Raw genomic sequence first — 26,215 nt, 5'->3', positions numbered from 1 at the left:
TAATAAGAATAGATATGATTAAACATAATCATAAATATAATCAATTAATTTCTAAACAGATTATATATTGTTTTTCAGCAGAGATTTTATGTGGATTACGAGAATCAATAACTTGAATATCTCGATACATATAAAATGATATAATTTTAATTGCGAATAAAAAAATGACTAATGGAATCAAAGAAAATATTCAAAAAGTTACATAAAATTGAGAACATAGTCAAAATGCCTAAACAGAAGTGTTAAAATCAAACACATATTCTGAGAATCATATTTTATTAAATTAATACATTTATTTACATTTTATTAAAAACTTATTAGTTACAATATTCTAATTTCAATTTAGCGAAAAGCGAACGATTTTGGTTAAAATCGAAATACGAATATATATTTAAGAATTGAAGAAGAGTTTCAATTTAAGTAAGAAAAATGTTGAAACACTGAAATTGTGAAACTCTGAAACGGTAATGCGAGCGTAACAAAATGATTCAACAGGCCAACTTTTCCTCAAACATTGTTTGTCACAATTCGATTTGTGATTCAATGATCGTTAAGCCCAATACATAATCGCGATGGTGTTGCAACGGTAAGTAGGACGTTCCTGTACAGAGGCCGGCGACGCCAACTCTTTTACCGTAAGCTGGATGACGTCAAGAAATAATTCCTCGAATGGGGGGCATCGCGTTCGCCATGGACGTGACGCGTATCACGTAATCCGCTATCGACGATTTTTTTATTAACAAGAATTTCTTTTATCCATGATGTTGTTTATAATCGTTATCGACGATTTTTCATCTTTACCCTTTTAAATTTTACTTTGGCCTTAAAAAAAAATTTTGATCAATTTTGATATTTCATTTTTAGGAGGAGTTTGTGTTTCGTCCACGCATGTTTAGAATACGTTACAGTTCGATGCTGGTTGAGAAATCTTCATTTGTATATTACGGTAATCCAAGTCCTATTTTCATTTAAAGCGTTCACCAAATTGCTTGTTAATATTGAAGTATCACTTTCCAAATATTTTCTTTTTCAGATCAAGAAAATTGCTTCTACGTGTCTAATTCAAAAAAGAAAGAAGAAAATAGAAGATTGATTCCCAGAATCTATTAATTAATTAAAATAGTATAATTAATATAATTAATGTATTCGATCCTACATTCACGTATCGCAAAATATCATTAAATATCCTTTCTTAACTCTCTTCTTTTTTTCAGATTAAAAACTCAAAAACTGATCTCATCCGCATAATTTGAAAAAAGAGAAAGAGAGGAGAGGAAAAAAAAATGGCGAAAAATAGAGCACACGAAGAGGTCACGGAGAGTGATTCGTCCTCTGGCACGTGTGTAAAGTTTCGTTTCTACGAGGAGCAGGAAGAGAACGGAGATGAAGGAGAGGAGTCGAAGAAGAGGGAGAGAGGAAGCGGAGGACCGTTATACCGCGTTCGAAAAGATTGTTAACCTGTTTGCGCTCCTCTACTACGATGTGAATCCATGTGAAAAGCTCTGACAAGAGCAAGGTCGTGGTCAGTGTTACACCGTACGTCAACTGGTCGCCATAACATCCTCGCGTGAAATTTGTAATTATTCCCTTTATGGGAATAAATGATTTCGATCGAGCAAGGCTTTTTTAACCATTTCTTTGTATTTCTTGTAGAAATTTATTTAGTCGTTGCGTTGATCCTCGAAGAGAAAAAGGAAGTGAAGTGATGCTGATTTGTTTTTTTTATACAATTTGTGAAAATTGTAATAGTGGAAGAATATTGGACAAGTTTGATATAATTCCTCCTACTTTTGGGAATGATTTGGGAGGAGTATTGAATCGTTGAAAATGGATCAGCTGTTCGACCGTTTGAAAAGAGTAATTTTGGAGTGTGTTTTCTTAAAAATTTTGGACCAATACTGCTCGAGAAATTTTACCAAGAGAGTAAAGTAAAATGACAGAGGAAGAAAAGTCGAGTATTAATTTGTTGTCAACAATAAAGAAACGATAGAACAATTGGATAACAAAAATTCAAAAATTATTAATTATTATTGAAGAACAAAGTTATTTCTGTTGCAAAATTACACAGATCAATTATTGAAAGAATAATATTGGAAGAAGTTGAGGCTATTTCTCTATTTGTAATATCAGATTGTAATATCATTCTGTGAGAGAAGATTGGTGAAAAGGCAATGTGATGAAAATTTCATGCACATTGATTATTTAAAAGAAAAGAAGCTTCTAGATTGTACTGCATTTGCTATCTCTTCAGAAGTAGGTGAGCAACTATTACTTTCCTTTTCAAACATATTCAATTTCTACTCTAAATATAAAATTAAAAATCTAAAATATAAAAGTATAACACTACATTATTTCTGTATACAACAAAATATTCTTTCATCTTTATTGAACAAAAATGTTATTCCTTTTTGAGTTTAATTTTGCTTTTAATAGCATTGTTCAATTTTATTCAATGCATGATAAACTTGAAAAATATTACAAAGTGATATTTTTATCCTCTGCCAATCTAGAACTATAATTTTCCTTACAATTGACTCTCAAGATGAATATTAATAATGACACTAATTATGGCAAGAGTTGCAAATCTTTTAAATTATTAAGCAATTTGGATTAGAAAACGGGACAGAAATCTAGGAAACAATAAGAAAACAAGAAAACGTTTATTATCACACCCGCAGCTTATAATATAAATAATAATGATGACAGGTTGTATAGGCCTGACCTCCTTTACATAGTACAGAACTAAAGACGCCACGAATTAAATGATAGATTTAGGTTTAATAACTGTACAATTTCAATTTGAAACAAATAGCACGTAAAAAAATTATAATCATAGTATCATTATACCATAATGGTTAAATACAATTGATTTCTCTACTCATAAAATGATTAAATTTTTAATAGAATTTTCACAACAATTATTCGTCAGAGATAGACAAATTATTATTTTAATTGTTATTACTTTTTCTTTATCTTAAAAGTAAAATAATAATTGTACGATGTGGTTGAGACACGTTGATAAATAATCAATAAATATTTTCAATTTTTTTTTCCTCGTAAATCGAAAATAACACGATACAATTTAAAAAAAAAAAAATATTCGAATTCGAAAGAGAGGTAAAGTTTTTCGAAATCCCTTATCGAGGAAATAATTTTCGAAACGTGCTCGAATCCGAGATTCGGAATCGACTGGAAGGGATCTCGAGGAATATTTCGACGATAGGACGTACGTGAGGATCGTCATTGACCGTATTGACCGCGATAATTGTGAATTACTTAACAACTGAAAGTTTCACGTGCCATTGATATTCCTCTCGTATCAAACCACGTGTACAACAAGCCTCTGACTTTTCTTTAATCGATTTCTACGTGGCTACGAATTCGTTTCGCGGCTCGACAGTGTCGAGGGATCGTTTGCTCGGGACGGTCATCCGCCATGGATGAACACGTGGTGGCTCTGCGTTTGGATAATTAAAAATAAAAAAAGAAAAAAGAAAAAAATTGGTGTTCGAAGAATTGCGAAGAATTTATTCGAGAACATTTGGTTTCAATTTTGTTTAAAGGTTGGAATATTTATTTGTATTTTTTTTTTTAAATATCGAGTGAATAATTGAGAAACCGTTAAAAAAAATTTATTTAATAAAATAAAGTATTATTAAATATTATTTAATTTATTTAAATAAAGAAAAATTAAAAAAAAAATAAATTACTAAGATTACTATTCAATTTTAATGATTATCGAATGATAATTGAATAGTTTTGATTGAAGAGAAGAATTGGTGAACGACGATTTGATTGATGAAATTTAATAATTTGCAGATTGATAAGGAGAGAGAAAGAGAGAGAAAAGGAATGGGTATCGAGAGCGTTTTAACCGGAGGCCTGACCTCGGCATCCAGCGGACTTTCATGGTTCTTTCCGGTGCTCGCTGCAGCCCTCGTTTATTTCGAGTACGAAGTGATGGACAACGAGGCACCACCGATTAATATACCCTCTGAAGTGCTGTTGCCTGCTTATGACTTTATTGTGGTGGGAGGTGGTTCAGCAGGTACGTCATAATTGAAATAAAATGAAATAAATAAATAATGAAATTAGTCTCTTCTTTCCAATAATTGAATAATTAAATAGTTGAATAGTACTCTGTCTGGTAATTTAATTTGATTTTATTCGATATTTTATATATTTGAGTCTGTTGTAATAAATATATTGTTCATATTTTTCATTTATAAAAAGTAAGTAATATATTCTTTCACTTTCTGCAAAATTTCACGTTCCACATATAGATCATGTTTATCAACGTTGTATCGTGTAAATTTCAACCAAGTTTTACATCAAACTTTCACTGACTTTCAGGAGCTGTGGTGGCAAGTCGGCTGTCCGAGATAGAAAATTGGAACGTGCTTCTTCTGGAGGCTGGCAGCGATGAAACGGAAATCTCTGATATTCCTCTGCTTGCCGGATATTTACAGCTCAGCCAACTCGATTGGCAGTACAAAACTGAACCAGATGGACAGTCATGTCTAGGTAAATAATTGTGTCGAAGCAACAACTTGTTTCCATGAATTGAAACAATAGAGTATGGATATCAGATAATTTTAACAAACACTGATACAAAAATTGCAAAGGTGATTTACATTCTTCAATTGTTCAACAAATCTCTCTATCTTTAAAAAAATCTTTTTAAAAAAGAAAGAATAGTTTATATTATTAAATCTTGTCATTTCCTCTCTCCAATCTTTCATCTTTAAGAAAGGAAGAAAGAATGGAGGCAATTTTTAATTGGCAATCTGAAAAAGAATCTGCTAGACTTTAAATTATTTTCACTTGTTACAATTTCAAGAAACTATTTAGTTCTCCATAATAAATAAAGAGAAACAAATAAAATTACCTAGAATTTATATGTACACCATATAACCCTCGACCATCTATTATATTCTAAACTAAATTATTTATCCAAAGCGATGAGCAACGGTCGCTGCAACTGGCCACGAGGAAAAGTAATAGGAGGGAGCAGCGTGCTCAACTACATGCTCTACCTTCGCGGCAACAAGAAGGACTACGACATATGGGAGAGCCAGGGGAACCGAGGATGGTCGTTCAAGGACGTGCTCTACTACTTCAAGAAATCCGAGGACAATCAAAACCCTTATCTCACCAAAACACCCTACCACGCGACAGGGGGTTACCTGACCGTCCAAGAGGCGCCTTGGCACACCCCGTTGGCGACTGCCTTCATTCAAGCCGGCCAAGAGATGGGATACGAGAACAGGGACATAAACGGGGAGCAGCAAACAGGTTTCATGATCGCCCAGGGAACGATCAGACGTGGTAGCCGTTGCTCCACGGCCAAGGCGTTCCTCAGGCCTGCTAGGCTTCGCAAGAACTTGCACATAGCCATGCAATCCCACGTGACGAAAATCCTGATAGACCCGAAGTCGAAGAGGGCGTACGGAGTAGAGTTCGTCAGGGATCAGAAGATGTTCAGGATTCGCGCGAAGAAGGAAGTGATAGTCTCTGGTGGTTCCATCAACTCCCCCCAACTGCTCATGTTGTCGGGTATAGGGCCCAGGGAACACCTGTCCAAACACGGTATACCTGTTATCCAGGATCTGAGAGTCGGTTTCAACATGCAAGATCACGTGGGCTTGGGCGGGTTGACGTTTCTAGTCGACAAGGAGATCTCCATGGTGGAGAAGAGGTTGCACACCGTTCAAACGGTGATGCAGTACGCCATCTTTGGCAACGGACCTTTGACGGTTCTGGGCGGGGTGGAGGGCTTGGCGTTCGTCAACACCAAGTACGTGAACGCCTCTGACGATTTCCCGGATATAGAGCTCCACTTCGTGTCAGGCTCGACCAACTCTGACGGGGGAAGACAGATCAGGAAGATTCACGGGTTGACCAAGAGGTTCTACGACGCTGTTTACGGGGCCCTGAACGACATGGACGTGTGGAGCGTGATACCCATGCTTTTAAGGCCTAAAAGCAAAGGTGTTATCAAGCTGCGTAGCAAGGATCCGTTCGCCCATCCATTGATATATCCCAATTACTTCAACGAGCCGGAGGACATTGCTACGTTGGTCGAGGGGGTTAAGATAGCCGTCGCCCTGAGCCGTACCCAAGCTTTCAGGCGTTTTGGAAGCGAGGTTAATTCGAAGCAATTTCCAGGCTGCAAGAATATACCTATGTACAGTGACCCGTATTGGGAGTGCATGATCAGGCATTACACGGTCACCGTTTACCATCCAGTGGGCACGTGCAAGATGGGCCCTTACTGGGACCCGGAGGCTGTCGTCGACCCCGAGTTAAGGGTTTACGGAATCCAGGGGTTGAGGGTGATCGATGCGTCCATCATGCCGAATTTGGTCAGCGGGAATACGAATGCACCGGTTATCATGATCGGGGAGAAGGGTTCCGATATGATAAAGGAATTTTGGTTGAAGAGAAGGAGTAGGAGAATTGTAGCTGGTTTTGTGAAGTAGTTTCTTTTTCTGTTTATCCTCTGTGCATTCTTTGTAGATATGAATCTGAGTATAGTTGTTTTTTGTAAATTGATCAATTGTAAATATTGATTATATTTTTAATATAATTGATATATATATATATGTATAATTTAAAGTAGGATGAATTTGTAAAAAAAGAGAACTTAGTTTTATATATATATATATATTGTGTTTTGATGGTGGTATAAAGTTACACAATGTTTAATGTATAGTAATTTAAGTGTTGTTAGCCTTTTTTTTTTTAGTATGATAGGTAAAATTTATTGAATTAGTTTCATTTCTTTAAATGTATTACTATTATTATTATTATTATTTATCTAATTACTTTAGTTTAAGAGATTTAATGTAAAAGTTGTTACTCTTTTTATATTTGGAAGAAGTGTAAAGAAAGATGGAGAGAAATACTTGTGATTCCTTATTATGAAAAGAAAAAAAAAAATGTTTCGACTTAAATAATCTGTACAAGATGTGTAAATAAGAAAATGTATATATTTTATGCATCGATATTAATTTTTATTTTTTTAATACAAATATTATTATACGATACGATTAAATATATACATTATTTTGTGTAAATATCTCGAAAAAAATTTAGGTTTATAACATTCAATTTTGCAACTGTTGCACTCACATATTCGAAAAAAAAAAAAAACAGCTGATTCAGCGACATGTAAGCAGCAGCATACGTCTTTACATTGGCAGTTGATTTTCGTGGTTTGTCGTTAAATAATTGTGTGACGTTTTGTGCAAATTTTGTAGAATTATATATCCATAGTTGAAGTTAATTAAGAATCTACTTTTATTCAAGACTGTTTATATTTAGTGTTAAAGAAAAAAAAAGGAAGCTGTTTTCACAGATTCTAGGTAAAAGAATATTTCTTTTTTAAATATTTTTATATTAATCATAAGACAAAATGGAGAATTGAAATAAACTGTTACAATTTTCATCTAGTTTTTTAAGCAACGATTGTCTCCTACCAATTTAATTTTTGTAAAAAAATATATATATATATATAATCAAATATCCACTTGGAATTATTGAAGATTTATCACAAGAATTTAAATACTTTTTATATATCCATATTAAAATTACAAAAATTTAAAAATAAACACAATATTCATCACAACAAATACACAAAATTAATTATTCCAGCTCCACAACGATTGGTGTTTTAAAACAGGATCAATTTTAAAAAAAGATTCAAACAATAATTTCAAAGTTAAAATTTCAAATTTTCTTTCTCTTTCTCGAATACAATTCGACGAATATCCGAAAAAATAATACGATCTCCTCCAAAAAAAAAAAAAAAAAATGGCCGACGTTGGGAAAATATCCGCCATGAGAATAGCAATGTCGTACGGGCCAGAACTGAGCTTCCTGGTGCTTCTTCGTATCCTGATCGGTATGCACAGGTCGGATATAATTGACCACGAGTCGAGGGTGAGGCCGACCCTGGCCCCCCAAACGAGTTACGATTTCGTGATAATCGGGGGTGGCTCGGCCGGCTCGGTGCTGGCCAACCGATTGTCGGAGAACAGTAATTGGACGGTGTTGCTGCTGGAGGCGGGCGCCGACGAGCCGGACTTCTCCGACGTCCCCTCCATATTTCCGGTTCTCCAACTAACCCCTGTGGATTGGCAATTCAAGACGGAACCGTCGGACAATTATTGCAAAGCGATGAGGGGCCACGAGTGCAACTGGCCGCGCGGCAAGGTAGTTCGGTTTCTTAGAGATTTTAATTGATTGATTTTTATTCGTCGAATTTTCCCAATCGTTGAAATTTTATACGAGGATAAAATTTTCTGTTTACTTAGATTATTATTCGAATTAAACTATTGTTATTGCTATTCCAGGGAATATTTGAGTTGAATTAGAGAAGAGTTTTCACAGCTGTTTAGGATAATTTAAACGTTATCCCAGTATGAAGTATGAAGTATGCCAGAGATTATGTAATTGACACGCGCGAAAAAGCGAGAATAGAAAGTTATTCTAATTAAGAAAGTTAAGATACGTAATCTAATTTATGAGATAATATTCCGCGTAAAACAATTCTTCAATTCTCGTAATTCATACATCATCTTTTTTCTGAATATTCTGAATATTATAAAAGAATCAAAATCTTAAAACTTATTAAAGTTTCACTTGTTTAAGTTAATCACAATTACTGTTTGAACTTGAAAAAAAATTTCAAAAAAAAAAAAACCTCCAATCCCTTAACTTAAATTAAAGAGAATTTTGTCAAACGCATCGAATATTTTAACATATTTTTAATTAAATAAAAGAATCAAAACCTTAAAACTTAATAAAATCACTTGTTTAAGTTAATCACAATTATTGTTTGAACTTGAAAAAAAATTTCAAAAAAAAAAAAGAAACCTCCAATCCCTTAACTTAAATTAAAGAGAATTACGTTTTGTCAAACGCATCGAATATTTTAACATATTTTTAATTAAATAAAAGAATCAAAACCTTAAAACTTAATAAAATCACTTGTTTAAGTTAATCACAATTACTGTTTGAACTTGAAAAAAAATTTAAAAAAAAAAAAAAAAACCTCCAATCCCTTAACTTAAATTAAAGAGAATTACGTTTTGTCAAACGCATCGAATATTTTAACATATTTTTAATTAAATAAAAGAATCAAAACCTTAAAACTTAATAAAATCACTTGTTTAAGTTAATCACAATTACTGTTTGAACTTAAAAAAAAATTTCAAAAAAAAAAAAAACCTCCAATCCCTTAACTTAAATTAAAGAGAATTACGTTTTGTCAAACGCATCGAATATTTTAACATATTTTTAATTAAATAAAAGAATCAAAACCTTAAAACTTAATAAAATCACTTGTTTAAGTTAATCACAATTACTGTTTGAACTTGTGAAAAAAATGTCTAAAGAATCGATCTCTCATCTTTCAACAAAAAAAAAAAATCTCGAATTTTTTAACTGAAACCAATTAAAGAGAATTACGTTTTGTCAAACGCATCAAATTTTAACATATTTTTAATTAATTACATGGATTACATTAAATACATACTTTTAACATATTTAACAATATTTTAACAAATTTTAATTTTAAGTATTATTGGATGGATGCAGGTGTTGGGCGGAAGTAGCGTATTGAACGTAATGCTGTACATTCGTGGGAACAGAAAGGATTACGATAATTGGGAAAGGATGGGTAACGTGGGATGGGGTTACGAGGACGTGCTGGCCTACTTCAAGAAATCGGAGGACATGAGGATCGAGGAGTATCGGGACTCTCCGTATCACCAGACAGGCGGCCACTTGACCGTCGAACACTTCCATTATCGGTTGTCCATCATCGATTATCTGATGAAAGCCGGGACCGAGATGGGATACGAGATCGTGGACGTGAACGGGGCGAGGCAGACCGGGTTCACCTATTCCCACGGAACATTGAGGAATGGATTGAGGTGCAGCGCGGCAAAAGCTTTCCTTCGATCCGTCTCCAGAAGGAGAAATCTCGATATCGGCACGAAATCGATGGTGGAGAAGATTTTGGTGAGACGAGGCAAGTTCTATCTTGAATAATTTTATCTTCTACGAATTTTTTTTTTTTTATCTTAATCGTTAAATTAAACGGATTAATTAATCAGATTTAACGAGCAATATATTATACTATACTGTACTATACTATACTATACTATACTATACTATACTATACTATATATTATTTTAGTAACAATTTGAAATCATTCATTTTGTACGAATTTTTTTTATATGAATTTTTTATCTTAATTGTTAAATTAAATGATAATCAGATTTAACGAACAATATACTATACTATACTGTACTATATTGTACTGTATTGTACTATACTATACAATATTATACTATACTATACTGTACTGTACTTTATACTGTACTGTACTGTACTGTATTATACTTTACTGTACTGTACTGTACTATATTATACTATACTATACTATACTATACTATACTATACTATACTATATTATACTATATTATATTGTACTATACTATACATTACTATATATTATTTTAGTAACAATTTGAGAACATTGTCATTCATTTTGTTCACGAATTTTTATTTATATAAATTTTTTATCTTAATTGTTAAATTAAATGATAATCAGATTTAACAAGCAATATACTATACTATACTGTACTATATTGTACTGTATTATATTACATACTGTACTGCACTGTACTGTATTATACTATATTGTATTATACTATACTATACTGTACTGCACTGTACTGTACTATATTAAACTATACTATACTATACTATACTATACTATACATTACTATATATTACTTTAGTAACAATTTGAGAACATTGTCATTCATTTTGTACAAATTTTTTATCTTAATTGTTAAATTAAATGATAATTAGATTTAACAAGCAATATACATTACTATACTATACTATACTATACATTAATTTAGTAACAATTTGAGAACGTTCATCTTGTAGGAATTATTATTGTATGAATTCTTATCTTAAATTGGAATTGTGAAAGAAAGAATTTTTCTAAATTTCTCACGAATGAGTCAAATTTAATAAGCAATATATATATATATATATATATATATATATATATATATATATATATATATATATATATATATATATATTGGTAACAATTTTCGTTAAGAACATAGTCGTTGAATTCTTATACGAAGAATTGATTGAAGAAATTTTGGACAGATCTAAGTTTCCATAAGATTTTGCTTGATTTTCTTTTCACTTAAATTTCACACTTAGATGAGTCAGATTTAAGAATATATATAACAAGATTTTTCCATAAAGAATTTCCTCTTTATCCTTTCGACTTGTATTAGATCCTGAAAGAAGTGAAAGCGGTAAGAGATACATTGTTACGTTATTAACTTATTACGTTTATTATTTCTGTTCTGAGAAACTAGGAAGAAGGAGAGAGAGAGAAAGAAAAGGAAAAGGTGTGCGATTCTTTTTCCAGATGGAGGGAAGAAGAAGGCTTATGGCGTTCAGTTTCGAGTAGGGAACTCGCGTCGTATCGTGAGGGCCAATAGGGAGGTGATAGTGTCGGCGGGCGCGATACAATCGCCGCAGTTGTTAATGGTGTCCGGGATCGGGCCGAAGGAGCACTTGAGAGAGCTGAACATCTCCGTGGTCCACGACGCGGCTGGAGTGGGCAGCAATCTTCAGGATCACGTCGCTATAGGTGGAATGAGCTACTTGGTGAACAAACCGGCGAATCTCACACGATCGTTCACCTTCAACTTGATGAACACGATCAACGCCCACTCGCTTAGATTGTTCGCCAACAATTATAGCGGGCCGATGTACTCCGTTAATGTTGCCGAGGGAATGGCATTCATCAATACCAAGTGAGTATTGTGTTCCTCCCGTTCAAGATTTTTTTATGTGAGAGGAATTTTAAGAAAAAAGAGAGAGGAATACGTGATATTGGTATTCAGTTCAGATTATATTTTAGTGAATATTTCTGAGTATTAAATTTTTGGAAATTTGGTATTTGATTGAATTTTTATGAATATTTTTGGATATTAAATTTTTGAAAATTTGGTATTTAATTAAATTGTGACTTTTATGAATATTTTTAGCTATTAAATTTTTGAAAATTTGATATTTGATTAGACTGTGACTTTTATGAATATTTTTGATTATTAAATTTTTGAAAATTTGATATTTTTGATTATAATTTTTATGAATACCAAGTGAATTTCTGGTTATTAAATTTTTGAAAATTTGGTATTTGATTGGATTGTGATTTTTATGAATATTTCTAGTTAAATTTTTGAAAATTTGATATTTGATTAGATTGTGACTTTTATGAATATTTTTGGCTATTAAATTTTTGAAAATTTGATAAAAAAGAATATACGATGTTTTGTCAATTTTGTTGAAATTAGAATATTTAAGAGGAACAATTTTAATAAAAGTGATATATTATAGGTTAGACATATTGTGTTACATCTTAGTTTCAGAATGAATCCTCTTTACCATCCCCCTTTCCAAGAGAAACAAATATAAAATAAGACAGTACATAGTCTTTCTAACTAGATAAAATCCTAGGGAACCCTAGGATCCCAGAATTTTTCCACATAAACGTGATAAACACGTACAATTAAGGTTTTAATTTTGTAATTAAAAAAAGTTGGACTGATTGAAAATTATCCTTCTATTATAGACAAAATTTTGTTGAAATTAGAATATTTAAGAGGAACAATTTTAATAAAAGTGATATATTATAGGTTAGACATATTGTCTTACATCTCAGTTTCAGAATGAATCCTCTTTACCATTCCCCTTTTCAAGAAAAACAAATATAAAATAAGACAGTACATAGTCTTTCTAACTAGATAAAATCCTAGGGAACCCTAGGATCCCAGAATTTTTCCACATAAACGTGATAAACACGTACAATTAAGGTTTTAATTCTGTAATTAAAAAAAGTTGGACTGATTGAAAATTATCCGATCCTTCTATTATAGACGAAATTGCGTTCCAGATATGCGAACGAATCGGCAGATTATCCCGACATACAACTGTTCCTCTCCTCAATGGCCGACAACACGGACGGTGGACTGTTTGGGAAGCGGGACTGCAACGTAATGGACAACTTTTACGAACGTTTATACGAGAATATATTGTACCAAGACTCGTACATGATCATACCGTTGCTGCTTAGGCCAAAAAGCAGGGGATACATTAAGCTTCGCACCAGACACATCTACGATCAACCGATCATTGTTCCAAACTACTTCGACGACCCGCACGATCTCGATGTTTTGGTAATAAAACTAATTGAACGAATAATAACGGAATCAGTGTCAATGATCCAATTTCAATCACATCCCGTTTCTGTTAGTTAGATTTTCTTAATTGAATCTTTTAGAAACTCAACTCTGGATAAATTAACAGGATACATCGAATCACTTTCCAATATAATATCGTCACAAACTTTTTTAATGTAATCGCAGGCGGAGGGGGCAAAGTTCATCTACGAAATGAGCAAAACGGCGACGATGAAACGACTGAAGGCCCGACCGAATCCCAACAAACTTTCCGAATGTTCCTCGTTCGAGTATCCGTCGATCGATTATTGGCGTTGCTACGCCAGATATTACACGATGACCATTTACCATCCGAGCGGCACGTGTAAAATGGGGCCGGCTAGTGACAAAATGGCGGTGGTCGACCCGAGGCTGAGGGTGCACGGTGTCCAGGGATTGCGAGTGATCGACGCGTCCATCATGCCCACGATCGTCTCTGGAAATACGAACGCGCCCACGATCATGATCGCGGAGAAGGCTGCCGATATGATTAAGGAGGATTGGGGAGTTAAAGAATTCCCTAGGACATTTCGAAGAAGGAATTGATCGAAAACTTTTGAAATTTCATCGAGGAGCAAATTTTGTGATTCTATTATTAATAATATCACGATTGTTGTTGAGGGATTTGATAAATCGAAATTCCCTAGGATATTTCGAAGAAGGAATTGATCGAAAACTTTGAAATTTCACGAATAGAGGATCAAATTTTGTGATTCTATCACGATTGTTCTTGATTTGATAAATCGAAATTCCCTAGAATATTTCGAAGAAGGAATTGATCGAAAACTTTTGAAATTTCATCAAGAAGCAAATTTTATGATTTTATTATCAACAATATCACGATTGTTGTTAAGGAATTTGATAAATCGAAATTCCCTAGGATATTTCGAAGAAGAAATTGATCGAAAACTTTTGAAATTTTATCACGAATAGAGGAACAAATTTTGTGATACTATCGTTAATGATATTACGATTGTTGAGAGATTTGATAAATCGAAATTCCCTAGGATATTTCGAAGAAAAATTGATCGAAAACTTTTGAAATTTCATCGAGGAGCAAATTTTGTGATTCTATTATCAACGATATCATGATTGTTGTTGAGGGATTTGATAAATCGAAATTCCCTAGGATATTTCGAAGAAAGAATTGATCGAAAACTTTTGAAATTTTATCACGAAAGATAAAAGGATCAAATTTCGTGATTCTATCGTTAATAATATCACGATTGTTGAAAGATTTGATAAATCGAAATTCCCTAGGATATTTCGAAGAAGGAATTGATCGAAAACTTTTGAAATTTTATCACGAATAGAGGAGCAAATTTTGTGATTTTATTATCAACGATATCACGATTGTTGTTGAGGGATTTGATAAATCGAAATTCCCTAGGATATTTTGAAGAAGGAATTGATCGAAAACTTTTAAAATTTTATCACGAATAGAGGATCAAATTTTATGATTCTATCGTCAACGATATTGTTGAGGGATTTGATAAATCGAAATATCCCTAGGATATTTTGAAAAATTTTGAGATTGATCGTCGTATAAAAGACGAGATTTATTAGCATAAGTTTAACAAAGGATAATATCAATATTGTAAATATTATGATGACAATTGACAATTCTAATTATTAACAGTTACAGTTTATTAACTAAATAAAAAAATTCATTTTTGAATCGAGAACAAAATCGTTTTGCACCTGTACCATTGTATCCTTCCAACATATTATATATACAGAGTGGTTAGTGAAAGGAAAGAAAGTAGGAAGAAAGGAACGAAGCCAGCGATTTTTTTTTCTTCTTAAATAATATATACATACATACATATATATATATATATATATATTTAGTTCATTTACATACACGTGTATTCCTCGACTCAATTTACTTACAACCATCGACGAGCACGTTTAACTGACTTGCAACTATTTACTTCCTATTCATTTTTTTCACGATCAGATAATTTCATTATAATATCATTATACCAATTTTTAATAATTAATCGATCGGCCAGATAAATTAAATTCTTACATCAATTACCGACAATTGAAAGTTCCCATGATGATGCATTATTCTACTTATTGAACTTCTCGTGCCTTATAATTAAACTCAAAAAAAAAAAAAAGAGGAAGAAGAAGAAGAAGAATTAACATCGGATCGAACAACACTTTTGTCTTATTTTTGAAACGAAAAAAAGAAAAAAGAAAAAATGTAAATGGTAATTGCGAAAAAGGAAAAGGAGCATAGAATCCTGCAGATCTGATGCAATTTTTCGAGCCTCCGCGATTTTTAGGTATTCCTTCATGCGAGAAAGCGAGATGGAAGATAAGCCGATTTGTTAACCGTCAATAGGGAATTTGGTTAAAATAAAATAACGGGACCATGAAAAATTAGGAAATAAATCGAGAGAGAAATGAATCACAATCATCGAATTCGAAATTCGAAATCGTATTTTTTATTCGAAGACGAAACGAAAGAAGACAAGAAAATATCGATTCCTAGGGATTTGACGGATAAAAATTCCCTAGGATAATTCGGAGGGATTGAATTCAGTTTTTAAACTTCATCGCGAATATATTTAAGGAGCACGTTTCGAAGCTTTTTCGAGGAAAAAAATTGAAATTAAAATTCTTAAGGATCGATGGATAATTTTTTAATTAAAATTGCAACGAGAAATTATACGGTTCGAGTCGAAATTCGGTAAAAAAATTATCGAGAAAATATATGATAAAGAAACAATCCTTATTCCAATTATTCCAAAATACGATACATAATCTTTTAAATTATCAATTTATAATTTCACTCTCAAATTTCTCCTTAAACTTCGATCGAAGAGATGAATCAAAAAGAAGAAGAAGAAGAAGAAAAAAAAGAAACGAGGCAACGAATTCTCTCCCTTCACAATGGAATGGAAACATAGAATTCACTTTCCGAGGCAAAAACGATTCTTCCACCTGTTGAAACCTCCATTATCGTCCCTACTACATTACGTTTCACAAGCGCAACGGATTCAACTTTCCTCCGTGTGCTCCGTGAAAACAATTTTCCAACGGTGAGCCCGCTCAATTAAGGTCCCACTTTCGACAGAACAGAATCGGGCGAGAGTGAAACCTCTCGATTCAGTGATTCGAGGTGTTCGATCCCGGGCGAGCAAGCAAGTTTTGCGCGTTCCTCTCTTTTTCCTTCTCGAATTTCAAACATTTCAATTCGATTGGCTCGGTTCTATTTTTCGGCGCGAATTTTGAAATCTCGTGATTTTATTTCCAAGGATATATGTTTCTTCTTTTTTATTCTCCCGTGACGAATATCGAAATTATGTTAATAATAATAATATTTCGAAAAGTGAATATCTAATACTACGTCCTTTTTGTATTTTATTTAATAATCGAACGATTGAAGTGAAGTGAATTTGAATGTAAATTGAAAGTGATTTTATTAGAATTCTTTCATCTCTTTTCTCATTCACAAACTGTAATAATTTATAAATTCGAATCCATCGAATTTTTCAATATTTGTTTGAATTACAAGCATGATCAACACTCTGAAGAATTATTATTGAAAATAGTACGCGTGATCAAGAGATATTGGAGCAAGATAAAAACGAGTTCTTTTTTAAAAATCCATCTGTAGAAGAGGATAATAATAATTTTTACAAAAGTTTGTGAAAAGGTTCATAAGCGGATATTTGAGAGAATAGATAGATTTTTTTTTATTCTCTGGATGCACTCTGGAATTCGCTGGCTCAGAAAATAATCCGAAATCGTATTGGAAAGGCGGAAGTGAAAACATGTGATCGGCGGAAAAAAATGGAAACAAGGGGGTGATCGAGAAGAGGATTAAAAAAAATGAGGAGGAGCACACGAAACTGGGTAAGAATTTCGAATAGGAATTTATTTAATCATTTAATCGTAAAATAATTTTCTTGGATTTGTTGGAAAATTCGAGTAAAAAAAAAAAAAAAAGAAAGAAAGAAAGATTATTATTTTAAAGATTGGATTTTGAAGTGGCATTTAAATTTTTTTCCTTCTATTTTATTAATAGCTTTATTCAGCTCGAGATAAATATCGCGAGTGAACGATAAAAGTACTCGAACATGTAATCGTTCAATGAATTGGCAATATTCTATATCAATTGTACGATACACGATTAACGATATTTCGTGGAATATATTATTTGTAATAAATATTGTTTTGCATAAATTTCTATTCCATCCGTTCTCAACCTTCGTTGAATCATTTCTCGAAACGAGAAGAAAGAATTTTTCGACGAAATTGTCTCGTTTTCGAAAAAAGTAAGGACAATTTTCCCGCGACGAAAAAATTCCGGTGGAAATTCTTTTTTACCGATCGAGTCGAAAACAACTTATCGGGCGGGGAGGAAGGAAGAAAAATTCTCGGATTTTCCCCTAGATAATTCTTATTGTTAATATCTCACTTGTCACAGGAGTATATATATAATATTAACGACGATAAGATTTATAAAGATTTATAAGTTTTCTCTATTGATAAATCGTAAAAATAAATAATACGTGCAAGGATTCTCGTAGCGATAAGAAGAAAAAAAAGAAAGAAAGAAAGAAAAAAAAGAAGCGGAAACAGATATAGAATGTTCAGAATGAATCGTAGATTTTTAATCGACAGATGTACAAGGATACGTGTGAAAATGTACAGTTTATCTCCCACGATATAAATCGCATATGGCGTACACGTGGAGCAGGAACACACGTGTGCGAAGGAAGCAAAAAAAAAAGAAAAATACTTGTAAACGCTTTAAAATAATAAGGAACGAGAGGAAAAGATTTAAATTTTTTCTAAATACGAATATTTTAATAATAATAATAATAATAATAATAGTGATAAAAAAAAGAAATTATTATTTTGAGATCTATGAAAAAAAAAAAATTTTTGAAACAAACTGATTGAAAAAGGAGAGGAGAAATGATAAAGATATAGAAGATGATGTATATACGTTTGACCGTAAAATTACATTTACTTATCTGTACGATCTTGCACGACGTTTGACACGTAATTGATATCATCGATTTCTTCGCACAAGTGGTCCCATTAATCTCTAATTGTTTTGTAATGATTCGTTCGAGGAAAAAAAAAAAAAAAAAGAAGAAGGAGAAAAAATCGATACCATTATCAAATTTCTTTATCGACCAATTCATGAAACCGCATATAAACGACGGGAGAAAACAAACTTCAAGTTTCATCAGTGAATAATATCGAGAAGTGAAACTTTTCTTTCCCAATTTTTGCGAAGGTACGTCCAAATTAATCCATTATTATAGCAGCAAACTTTTTAAAAAAAAAAAAACATATCAAGTACACATACTTTCCTCCATTATTATTTTCTTCGATCAAACGGGAATAAGAAAATCAATCGTCGAAAAAATTATTAATATCAAAGGATACGATCACGTGACTCGTTCGAAAGAAACACCTCCCCTCCACCAACTGCGCATAACATATAACATAACGGCGTTTCGTCCTCTTTTAACCAAAAAACCAGATCCTAAATCAAACCTATATTAAATATTCTCCAATAATTCAATAATTCATCCAACAATATCTCCAATCCATAATTTCCAGACGTGAAAATGTTAATCAAACGAGATTCCAATCTCTCCCAAATCGAAGAGAAACGCTCTCTTATTATTAATCTCCCGCGTCCACCCACGTTTATTTGTCTCCAGTCAACAGTCGGACGACAGATAAATCCGCCCACTATTCCTTCCTTCCCCAATCCTGTACTCGAATTTCGAACCACCTCCCCCACCCCAAAATTCTTGCTCTCCGTGACGTCACGCTCCTTCTTTCTCCGGAAGAGAAGCGAGCCTCCCTTCCCGGGCCGGCAAGGTTCGAAGAGGCCAAAGAGCTCGTTAATTAGCGGCGTCTAGTGCGGCCGTGGACGCCGCATATAACGCGTGGAAAAACAGCGTATGGACGAACGGACGGACGGATGGACGGATGGACGAGCTTTCACGTGGCGCACTCCTCGGCCGAGTCGAAAAGAGGAAATCCATCCATACAGCGGCGCGCTGTGTGTGCGTGCGCGTGTGTGAGAGTGTGTGGGGGGGGCTTGCCCAAATGTCTCTCGATATACTCCGCGCATCCAGAGACGACGAGCCGCTTAACTGGCCGCCACCTCCTCTCTCTCTCTCTGTCGATCGATCGATCGATCCACTCTTCGACGACTCTTCTTTGTCCAGGTTGGTTGTTAAAAACACTGAATTTTCGGGACGGGGATATTTATATCTTTTTTTCTCGTTGCGCTTCTGTTTTAGGGAGAAATGGGTTAGTGTAGGATTTTTTTTTTGGAGATTTCGTTTGATGATTGTTTTATTATATTAGGGAGAAAGAAGTTGTTTAGATTTAGATTTTTTTTTAAATTATGAGAGTTCTTTATTTTTCAATATTGAATTTGTATAGATATATAATTGATAGATAGAAATATATATATTTGTTATAATAAATAGAACGTGCACGTGGATTTAATTTTAATTTGAAGATTGAATGGGATTGTTGAACATCGTAGTGAAAGGAGAACTGAATGGATATAAATATATATATATATATATATATATATATTTGAGTTTGTATCGAATAAGAATAAATCAAAAGGAATATTTTCTTCGAAACAACGATTCTCTTAGGATATAAATTTTTTTCATTAATTTTCTGATACATCATGATCATAATAACAATTCCTAATTAAAATTAAAAGAAAAAAAAAGAAAGAAATATATCGTGTCATGGAAATTAAAAAAAAATAAGAAAATTGCGAATCGTTTTCGAATATATAATTATTCGGACGATTAACAATTCCAGAAGGAATGGACGAAATTGTGGGAAACGATCATTTTGCTCGAAACAATCATCCGAGAAACTGTTAGACGAAATAATAAAAAAAAAAAAAAAGAAGAAGAAAAAGAAAAAAAAAATTCACTTTCAAATCCCATATATCATTCCTCTCTTACAAAAGCAAATTCCCCGGACTTTCGAAAGTCTGTTTCCAACGATTTTGCACGATCCAAGACAGGGTTAATTGCTCTCTTCAAGACTGACAAGACTTTCACGCATAAAGCATCACGAATTGTAGAGCGCGAGACCAACTTTGTGATTCATCCGCACTCTCGTGTTATCTGTTATCAAGGAAGGAGTGTAATCTAATTTATTCAGAAATTAGGTGCAACGTATGCTTGACAATATTTATCATCATTATCGTTGAACGATGTCAAAAAAGATTAATAAAAATTTTTCTGAAAAAAAAAAAAAAATTTCCTATCCATCGCTTCGTGATCTCAAAATTTCAACAAATTAATCGTTTGTTCAATTCGAGGAAACTTGCAACTATTGCGATTATGTTTGCATTATTACAGTTGGGAAATTATCGTGCAATCCAAGTTTTCGAATCCTAACTTTCATTAAAAAAAGAAACATTCGATTTGCTTAATCGATCTTGTTTTATCTGTTCCCAGGTGATCCTTAATCGAACAAGATGAGATTCTACATCCTATTCTCGTTCCTGCTGCGATTGGCGTTCACGTTTCGGCTACCGTTTCAGGTAAATAAAATAAAATAAAATAAAATCGATCTATCAATCAAGATGTTTTTTATTGTCCATGCGGGGAAAAAATTCCAATTTGTTGATAAATGTACGTAAAGATTGCCACGTTTCGATAGACAATGATAGATGTTCGAATGATGTGTGTTGAATTTTTTCGGATTTTCTTTGAGAAAAAATTGGTAAAATTGGTAAAAAAATGGTACTGCTTGTAATTTTCTTTTAACGAATATCTATTATTTATTCACATTGATTTTAATTTATTCCTTTTGAATCTTTTTTTAATTTTTTCAGAATTCTTGAAGAAAAAATTGGCAAAATTGGTAAAAAAAAATGGTACTGCTTGTAATTTTCTTTTAATGTAATAGATATATTATTTGTTCACATTGATTTTAATATCATTTCTTTTCGTTTGAATTTTTCTTTAATCTTTTCAGAATTCTTCAAGAAAAAATTGGTAAAATTATTAAAAAATGGTACTTGTAATTTTTCTTTAATTTTAACGAATATCTATTATTTGTTCACATTGATTTTAATTTAATTTCTTTTCGTTTGAATTTTTCTTTAATCTTTTCAGAATTCTTCAAGAAAAAATTGGCAAAATTGGTAAAAAAAATGGTACTGTTTGTAAATTTTCTTTTAATGAATATGTATAATTTGTTCACAATGATTTTAATTTCATTCCTTTTCGTTTGAATTTTTCTTTAATCTTTTCAGAATTCTTCAAGAAAAAATTGGTAAAATTGGTAAAAAAAATGGTACTGCTTGTAATTTTCTTTTAACGTAATACATATATTATTTATTCACGTTGATTTTAATTTCATTTCTTTTCGTTTGAATTTTTCTTTAATCTTTTCAGAATTCTTCAAGAAAAAATTAGCAAAATTGGTAAAATGGTACTGTTTGTAATTTTGTTTTAACGAATATTTATTATTTTGTTCACATTGATTTTAATTTCATTTCCTTTCGTTTGAATCTTTCTTTAATCTTTTCAGATTTCTTCAAGAAAAAAATTGGCAAAATTGGTAAAAAAAAAAAAAATGGTACTGCTCGTAAATTTTCTCTTTTTTCTTTCAACGAATATGTAACACTCGTGTGAAAAAAACTTATACTTATTCACACCAGTTTAGATTTTAATTAACCCATTTAAGTTTATGCTAATTGATTTAACAATCGTATATATTATATCGTAACAATTAAATTTCATTCGTTTCAACTTCATTAAAATGATTATGTATCCAGAGATTAAAGTTGATTACAATTTGAAGCAAGGAATTTATACACACATTTATATAATAATTTATTTTTCCTTTAAATTAATTGCTTTGAACTTGCATCATCGTGTTGTTGCAATTCGAGTCAAGGTAGCGAGCTTAACACTCAACCGTTACGAAAAAACTTAACTCACGAGATAACAAAACTATTATTTCCTATCCCAACGAATTCAATGACAAAAATTCGTCTCTTCGTCCAAATCTCCTCCTCCTCTAATTTTATATTCCAAAAGTAATAAAAAATTGAAAAAACGAAAAATAAGAATCTCGTTAACCAGTTTCAGATCAACCAATTAGACAACAACAACAACAACGAGACATCATGTTGCTCGTGCAACTCCTTCAAAGACACGTCTTACATGGCATCAACGTGCGGCGTGAAGACATCTTTTATGAGCTTGGTCGAGAAAGTTATCGCCTCTACTTGCGATATCGCTAATCCTTGCAACAGGCTTGGCAGCGAGGAGGTGCCCAACGAATGGTAAGAATTCTTTTTCTCCCTCCCTCCCTCTTTATCTCATTAAATAAATTTATTCCAAATTATTTTTTTCCATCAGATTAATATACGAGACACAAGTATAATTTAAATTCTAATTAATTCTCGCGAGAACACAGGTTCGATTTTATCGTGGTCGGAGCAGGGGTGGCCGGGCCCGTAATTGCCAGGAGATTAAGCGACAATCCATGGTGGAGGGTTCTGCTGATCGAAGCCGGGCCGGAAGAGCCCTCGATGACTTCGATCCCCGGCCTCGCCGTTCACGCGGTCAACTCGACGCTGGATTGGAGATTCAAAACCGAGCCCACCGAACCCCACCCCACGGCCTGCTTAGGTGAATTAATTGCACTAGGAAAAATAGAACGTTGACAACGAGTAAAATGAATTATTAATTATTCGAGCGATCGTCGTTAGAGATAATTTATTGCTGGAAACGTACAATAATAATTGTAGATAAAGTAAAATAGTTAAAAATTTCGAATAATAAATTATTAATGTTACTCTCCGATTCTGTGTCAAACAGAAGCCATTCTCATACGTATTATAATTTAATGTAGCTGTGGTGGGGAAAAATTCAACGGTTAAAGTTACTTCGAAATCAATTATTTATTCGATAGCCGCTCGAACTAACTGTAAAACTTTGATAAATAAATCTTTACTCGTTTCCGAACGAAGAAAACGACGGAGTGTGCTCGTGGCCACGTGGAAAAATGATGTCAGGCACGGCGGGTATGTACGGGATGATGTACAGCAGGGGGCATCCGGAAGTTTACAACGGTTGGGCGCGTGGCGGCGCCACCGGCTGGTCGTACGACGAGGTGACGCACTATTTCGAGCGTGCCGAGGACCCGATCGACCAATCGATATTATCCGACAAGCCCAGGACCGTACCCGTCCCCGGCCCAATGAAGATTCAATTCTATCCCGACAAACCGGCGTTCGCCGACGAGATTTTGAAAGCGGCGTCCGAGCTCGGTTACAGGACGTCGAAATTGAAGGAGTACACGCAGACGGGTTTCATGATAGCCCCGATGACGACCGACAACGGTGTAAGAGGGACGGCGACGAGGAATTATTTAAGGCCGGTCCACGGTAGGAGCAATCTGAGAGTGTTGATAAACGCTCACGTGACCAAGGTGCTGATGGACTGGCAGGGGAAGGCGTACGGCGTGGAGCTGGTAGACAAGGACGGGTATAAGAGGATCGCGAAGGCGAACAAGGAGGTGGTGTTGACGGGGGGGACGATCGGGTCGGCCCATATCTTGTTGAATTCTGGGATAGGGCCCAAGGATCAATTGACCAAATTGGGGATGCACGTGGTCAAGGATCTGCCAGTGGGGAAGAATCTTCACAATCACGTGTCAATAGGCGTCCAATTCAGCATCAAGGATACGGCTTACGAGGCGATGACTATGAACAGCGTGAACGAGTATCTGGAGACAAGGACCGGGCCCATGACGAGCACCGGGCTTACCCAGGTCACCGCCTTCTTCGAGAGCAGTTACGCGGTCACGGGTATCCCCGACATCCAGGTGTTCTTCGACGGATTCGCGCCCAGGTGCCCGAGGACGGGGCTCGAGTTCGAGTGTTTGAACGGGGCGCTTGGCCTGTGCCCGGAAAGGAGACAGATCAACGTCAGGCCAACGGCCCTCACCGCGGCGAGCAAAGGCTACTTGAAACTACGCTCGAGCGACCCGTTGGCCCCGCCCCTCATCTATCCTAATTATTTCGTCGACACGAAGGACCTGAAGGTGTTGGTCGAGGGTATCAAGAAATCCATACAACTCGTAGACACTCAAGCCCTCAAGCAATGGGACTTCAGACTCGACACTGTCGTCCATCCGATGTGCACGGAGTAAGAAGCGATTAACCTCTCAATTTTCATTTCGATATTCGTTGTAATTTTTTCTTCTTATTCTTTCGCAGTTATCACTTCGGCAGCGACGCGTATTGGGAGTGTTACGTGAGAGCGGCGACCGGGCCAGAGAACCACCAATCGGGTACGTGTAAGATGGGAGCGTACGACGATCCAACAGCCGTCGTGGACCCGGAGCTTCGCGTGCGCGGCGTGTCGAATCTCAGAGTGGCGGACGCGTCCGTGTTTCCTCTCGTGCCAAATGGCAACCCTGTCGCCGCCATCTTGATGGTCGCGGAAAAAGCAGCAGACATGATCACGCACGCGTGGTCCAAGATATAAGTTTCTAGGGAATTATGATAGGGAATGTAGAGGGCGCTGTTATGAAATTCGATCCGACTGATGGAATCGCGAGTAGTTTTCTATCTCTCGTGGATCCCATTAATTGGAACGGTTAGTCTGGTTACCACCACGATACGAATGTTTGTCGTGGATTTAAATTTATGTTATCGGCGAGATCCGGAATGTCAATTTTGGAATAAAATTCTAAATTTTAAATTACGTTTGTAAAAACAGGTTTATCTTATCTACGGATAAAATTGTTCCTAATAGCTTTTCAAATGAATTTTTGTAATATATTCGTTTGTAACATTCCGTTATTTCTTTTAATCCAATTATTTCGAAATATGTACAAAAAAAAAAAGAGATAAGTATTATAGGGATACTGAACGATAGGAGAGTGATGTGAAAAAACACTTAGAATTGTACATATATTCTTTTTTTTTTTTTCTCGATATTTTCCATTTCTCAACGTGGATCATTTCCAAAATTCTAGGAATTTTCCTTAGGTGATTCGTGGAGCGTTTGATAAAAAGCAAAACGTTTCTTTAGACTTTGAATTATTCAGTAAAAGTGACATCTTGACCTGTATTATTGCGCAACACAATCCTTAGAACGCGTTTCTTTGAATTTTTTACGATCTCGAAAAAAGATAAACTTTCGTTAACATATGAACTGCCTCTCGACCGTTTGAGATAGAATTTTTTTTTAAACATTAAATTTAACGTTTCGTGATGAACAACGTTCGATATATAAACTCCATCGACAAATTGGAGTCGACACATTGTTTTAATAAAAAAATTGTTTCTCCAAACACGATAAATTATTCCTAATTATTTTATTATTCACATATCACCACTTGTTGAACCTGCTATTATTATCAATTTACCGTTTCATAACGAATATATATTTTTTTTTTCTCTCTCGATATCAGAAATATCTGTTATCTTCGTGAATCTTAATGAAGTTTCGTGTACATTTTGGAATCACGGAAAGGATTAAAATAAAATCGCATCGATGATAATGACGAGATGTCTCTATTTATATATCTTTAAACCCGTTTTCTTTTTTTTTTTACATATCTCTTTATAGCCCGATTTTAATGACAATTTTATTGCACCTATCAAAGAAAATAGATTTATAAAGACGTACGAGACGTTTAATAGCATTTCCAGGAAGTAATTGTGGATTTAATAAAAATATTAAAAATATATATGACCTTGTTTTTATTCGTGTCGTGTCTCGTCTTATACAATTTCCCCCGTTTATAAATATATAATGTAATTGAATATTAAGTCATGTTTTGCGAAGAAAAACACAGGAGATCCGATCAATGTAAATAATATCAG

The 26,215-nt window shown here is 34.0% G+C and overlaps 4 protein-coding genes across 12 annotated transcripts in view; 3 read left to right on the top strand and 1 right to left on the bottom strand.

Annotated features, from left to right (window-relative positions):
• The window catches only part of LOC726243 (flotillin-2), a 96,804-nt gene that overhangs the window by 5,263 nt on the left and 65,326 nt on the right, over positions 1 to 26,215 (bottom strand). The window lies entirely within an intron of this gene.
• LOC410748 (glucose dehydrogenase [FAD, quinone]) lies at positions 22 to 7,336 on the top strand. Of its 5 annotated transcripts, none has more exons than XM_026445469.1 (7): positions 22 to 586; positions 865 to 946; positions 1,034 to 1,142; positions 1,215 to 2,257; positions 3,820 to 4,048; positions 4,354 to 4,524; positions 4,960 to 7,336. In XM_026445469.1, the coding sequence occupies exons 5-7, from the start codon at positions 3,853 to 3,855 to the stop codon at positions 6,480 to 6,482; spliced, it is 1,890 nt and encodes a 629-aa protein (XP_026301254.1). In that variant the 5' UTR covers positions 22 to 586; positions 865 to 946; positions 1,034 to 1,142; positions 1,215 to 2,257; positions 3,820 to 3,852; the 3' UTR covers positions 6,483 to 7,336. The 5 variants fall into 5 exon arrangements, with proteins under 5 accessions (XP_026301254.1, XP_026301262.1, XP_006565041.1 ...); XM_026445477.1 differs by having other exon boundaries at positions 22 to 946; positions 1,215 to 1,522; positions 1,654 to 2,257; XM_006564978.3 differs by having other exon boundaries at positions 22 to 946; positions 1,215 to 1,536; positions 1,654 to 2,257.
• On the top strand, positions 7,638 to 15,017 carry LOC552395 (glucose dehydrogenase [FAD, quinone]). Its single transcript, XM_026445535.1, has 5 exons — positions 7,638 to 8,217; positions 9,604 to 10,039; positions 11,481 to 11,865; positions 13,008 to 13,290; positions 13,480 to 15,017. The coding sequence occupies exons 1-5, from the start codon at positions 7,816 to 7,818 to the stop codon at positions 13,876 to 13,878; spliced, it is 1,905 nt and encodes a 634-aa protein (XP_026301320.1). The 5' UTR covers positions 7,638 to 7,815; the 3' UTR covers positions 13,879 to 15,017.
• LOC410747 (glucose dehydrogenase [FAD, quinone]) lies at positions 16,916 to 25,893 on the top strand. Of its 3 annotated transcripts, none has more exons than XM_006564980.3 (6): positions 16,916 to 17,202; positions 20,817 to 20,902; positions 22,455 to 22,657; positions 22,792 to 23,006; positions 23,348 to 24,527; positions 24,599 to 25,893. In XM_006564980.3, exons 2-6 carry the CDS (start codon positions 20,837 to 20,839, stop codon positions 24,867 to 24,869), a joined length of 1,935 nt encoding a protein of 644 aa, XP_006565043.1. In that variant the 5' UTR covers positions 16,916 to 17,202; positions 20,817 to 20,836; the 3' UTR covers positions 24,870 to 25,893. The 3 variants fall into 3 exon arrangements, with proteins under 3 accessions (XP_006565043.1, XP_016769490.1, XP_006565042.1); XM_016914001.2 differs by lacking the exon at positions 16,916 to 17,202 and adding an exon at positions 18,490 to 18,598; XM_006564979.3 differs by lacking the exon at positions 16,916 to 17,202 and adding an exon at positions 19,197 to 19,547.

Source organism: Apis mellifera, linkage group LG1 (assembly GCF_003254395.2).
Source record: "Apis mellifera strain DH4 linkage group LG1, Amel_HAv3.1, whole genome shotgun sequence".
NCBI lineage: Eukaryota > Metazoa > Arthropoda > Insecta > Hymenoptera > Apidae > Apis > Apis mellifera.
This window is presented reverse-complemented; position numbering and strand designations above follow the sequence as displayed.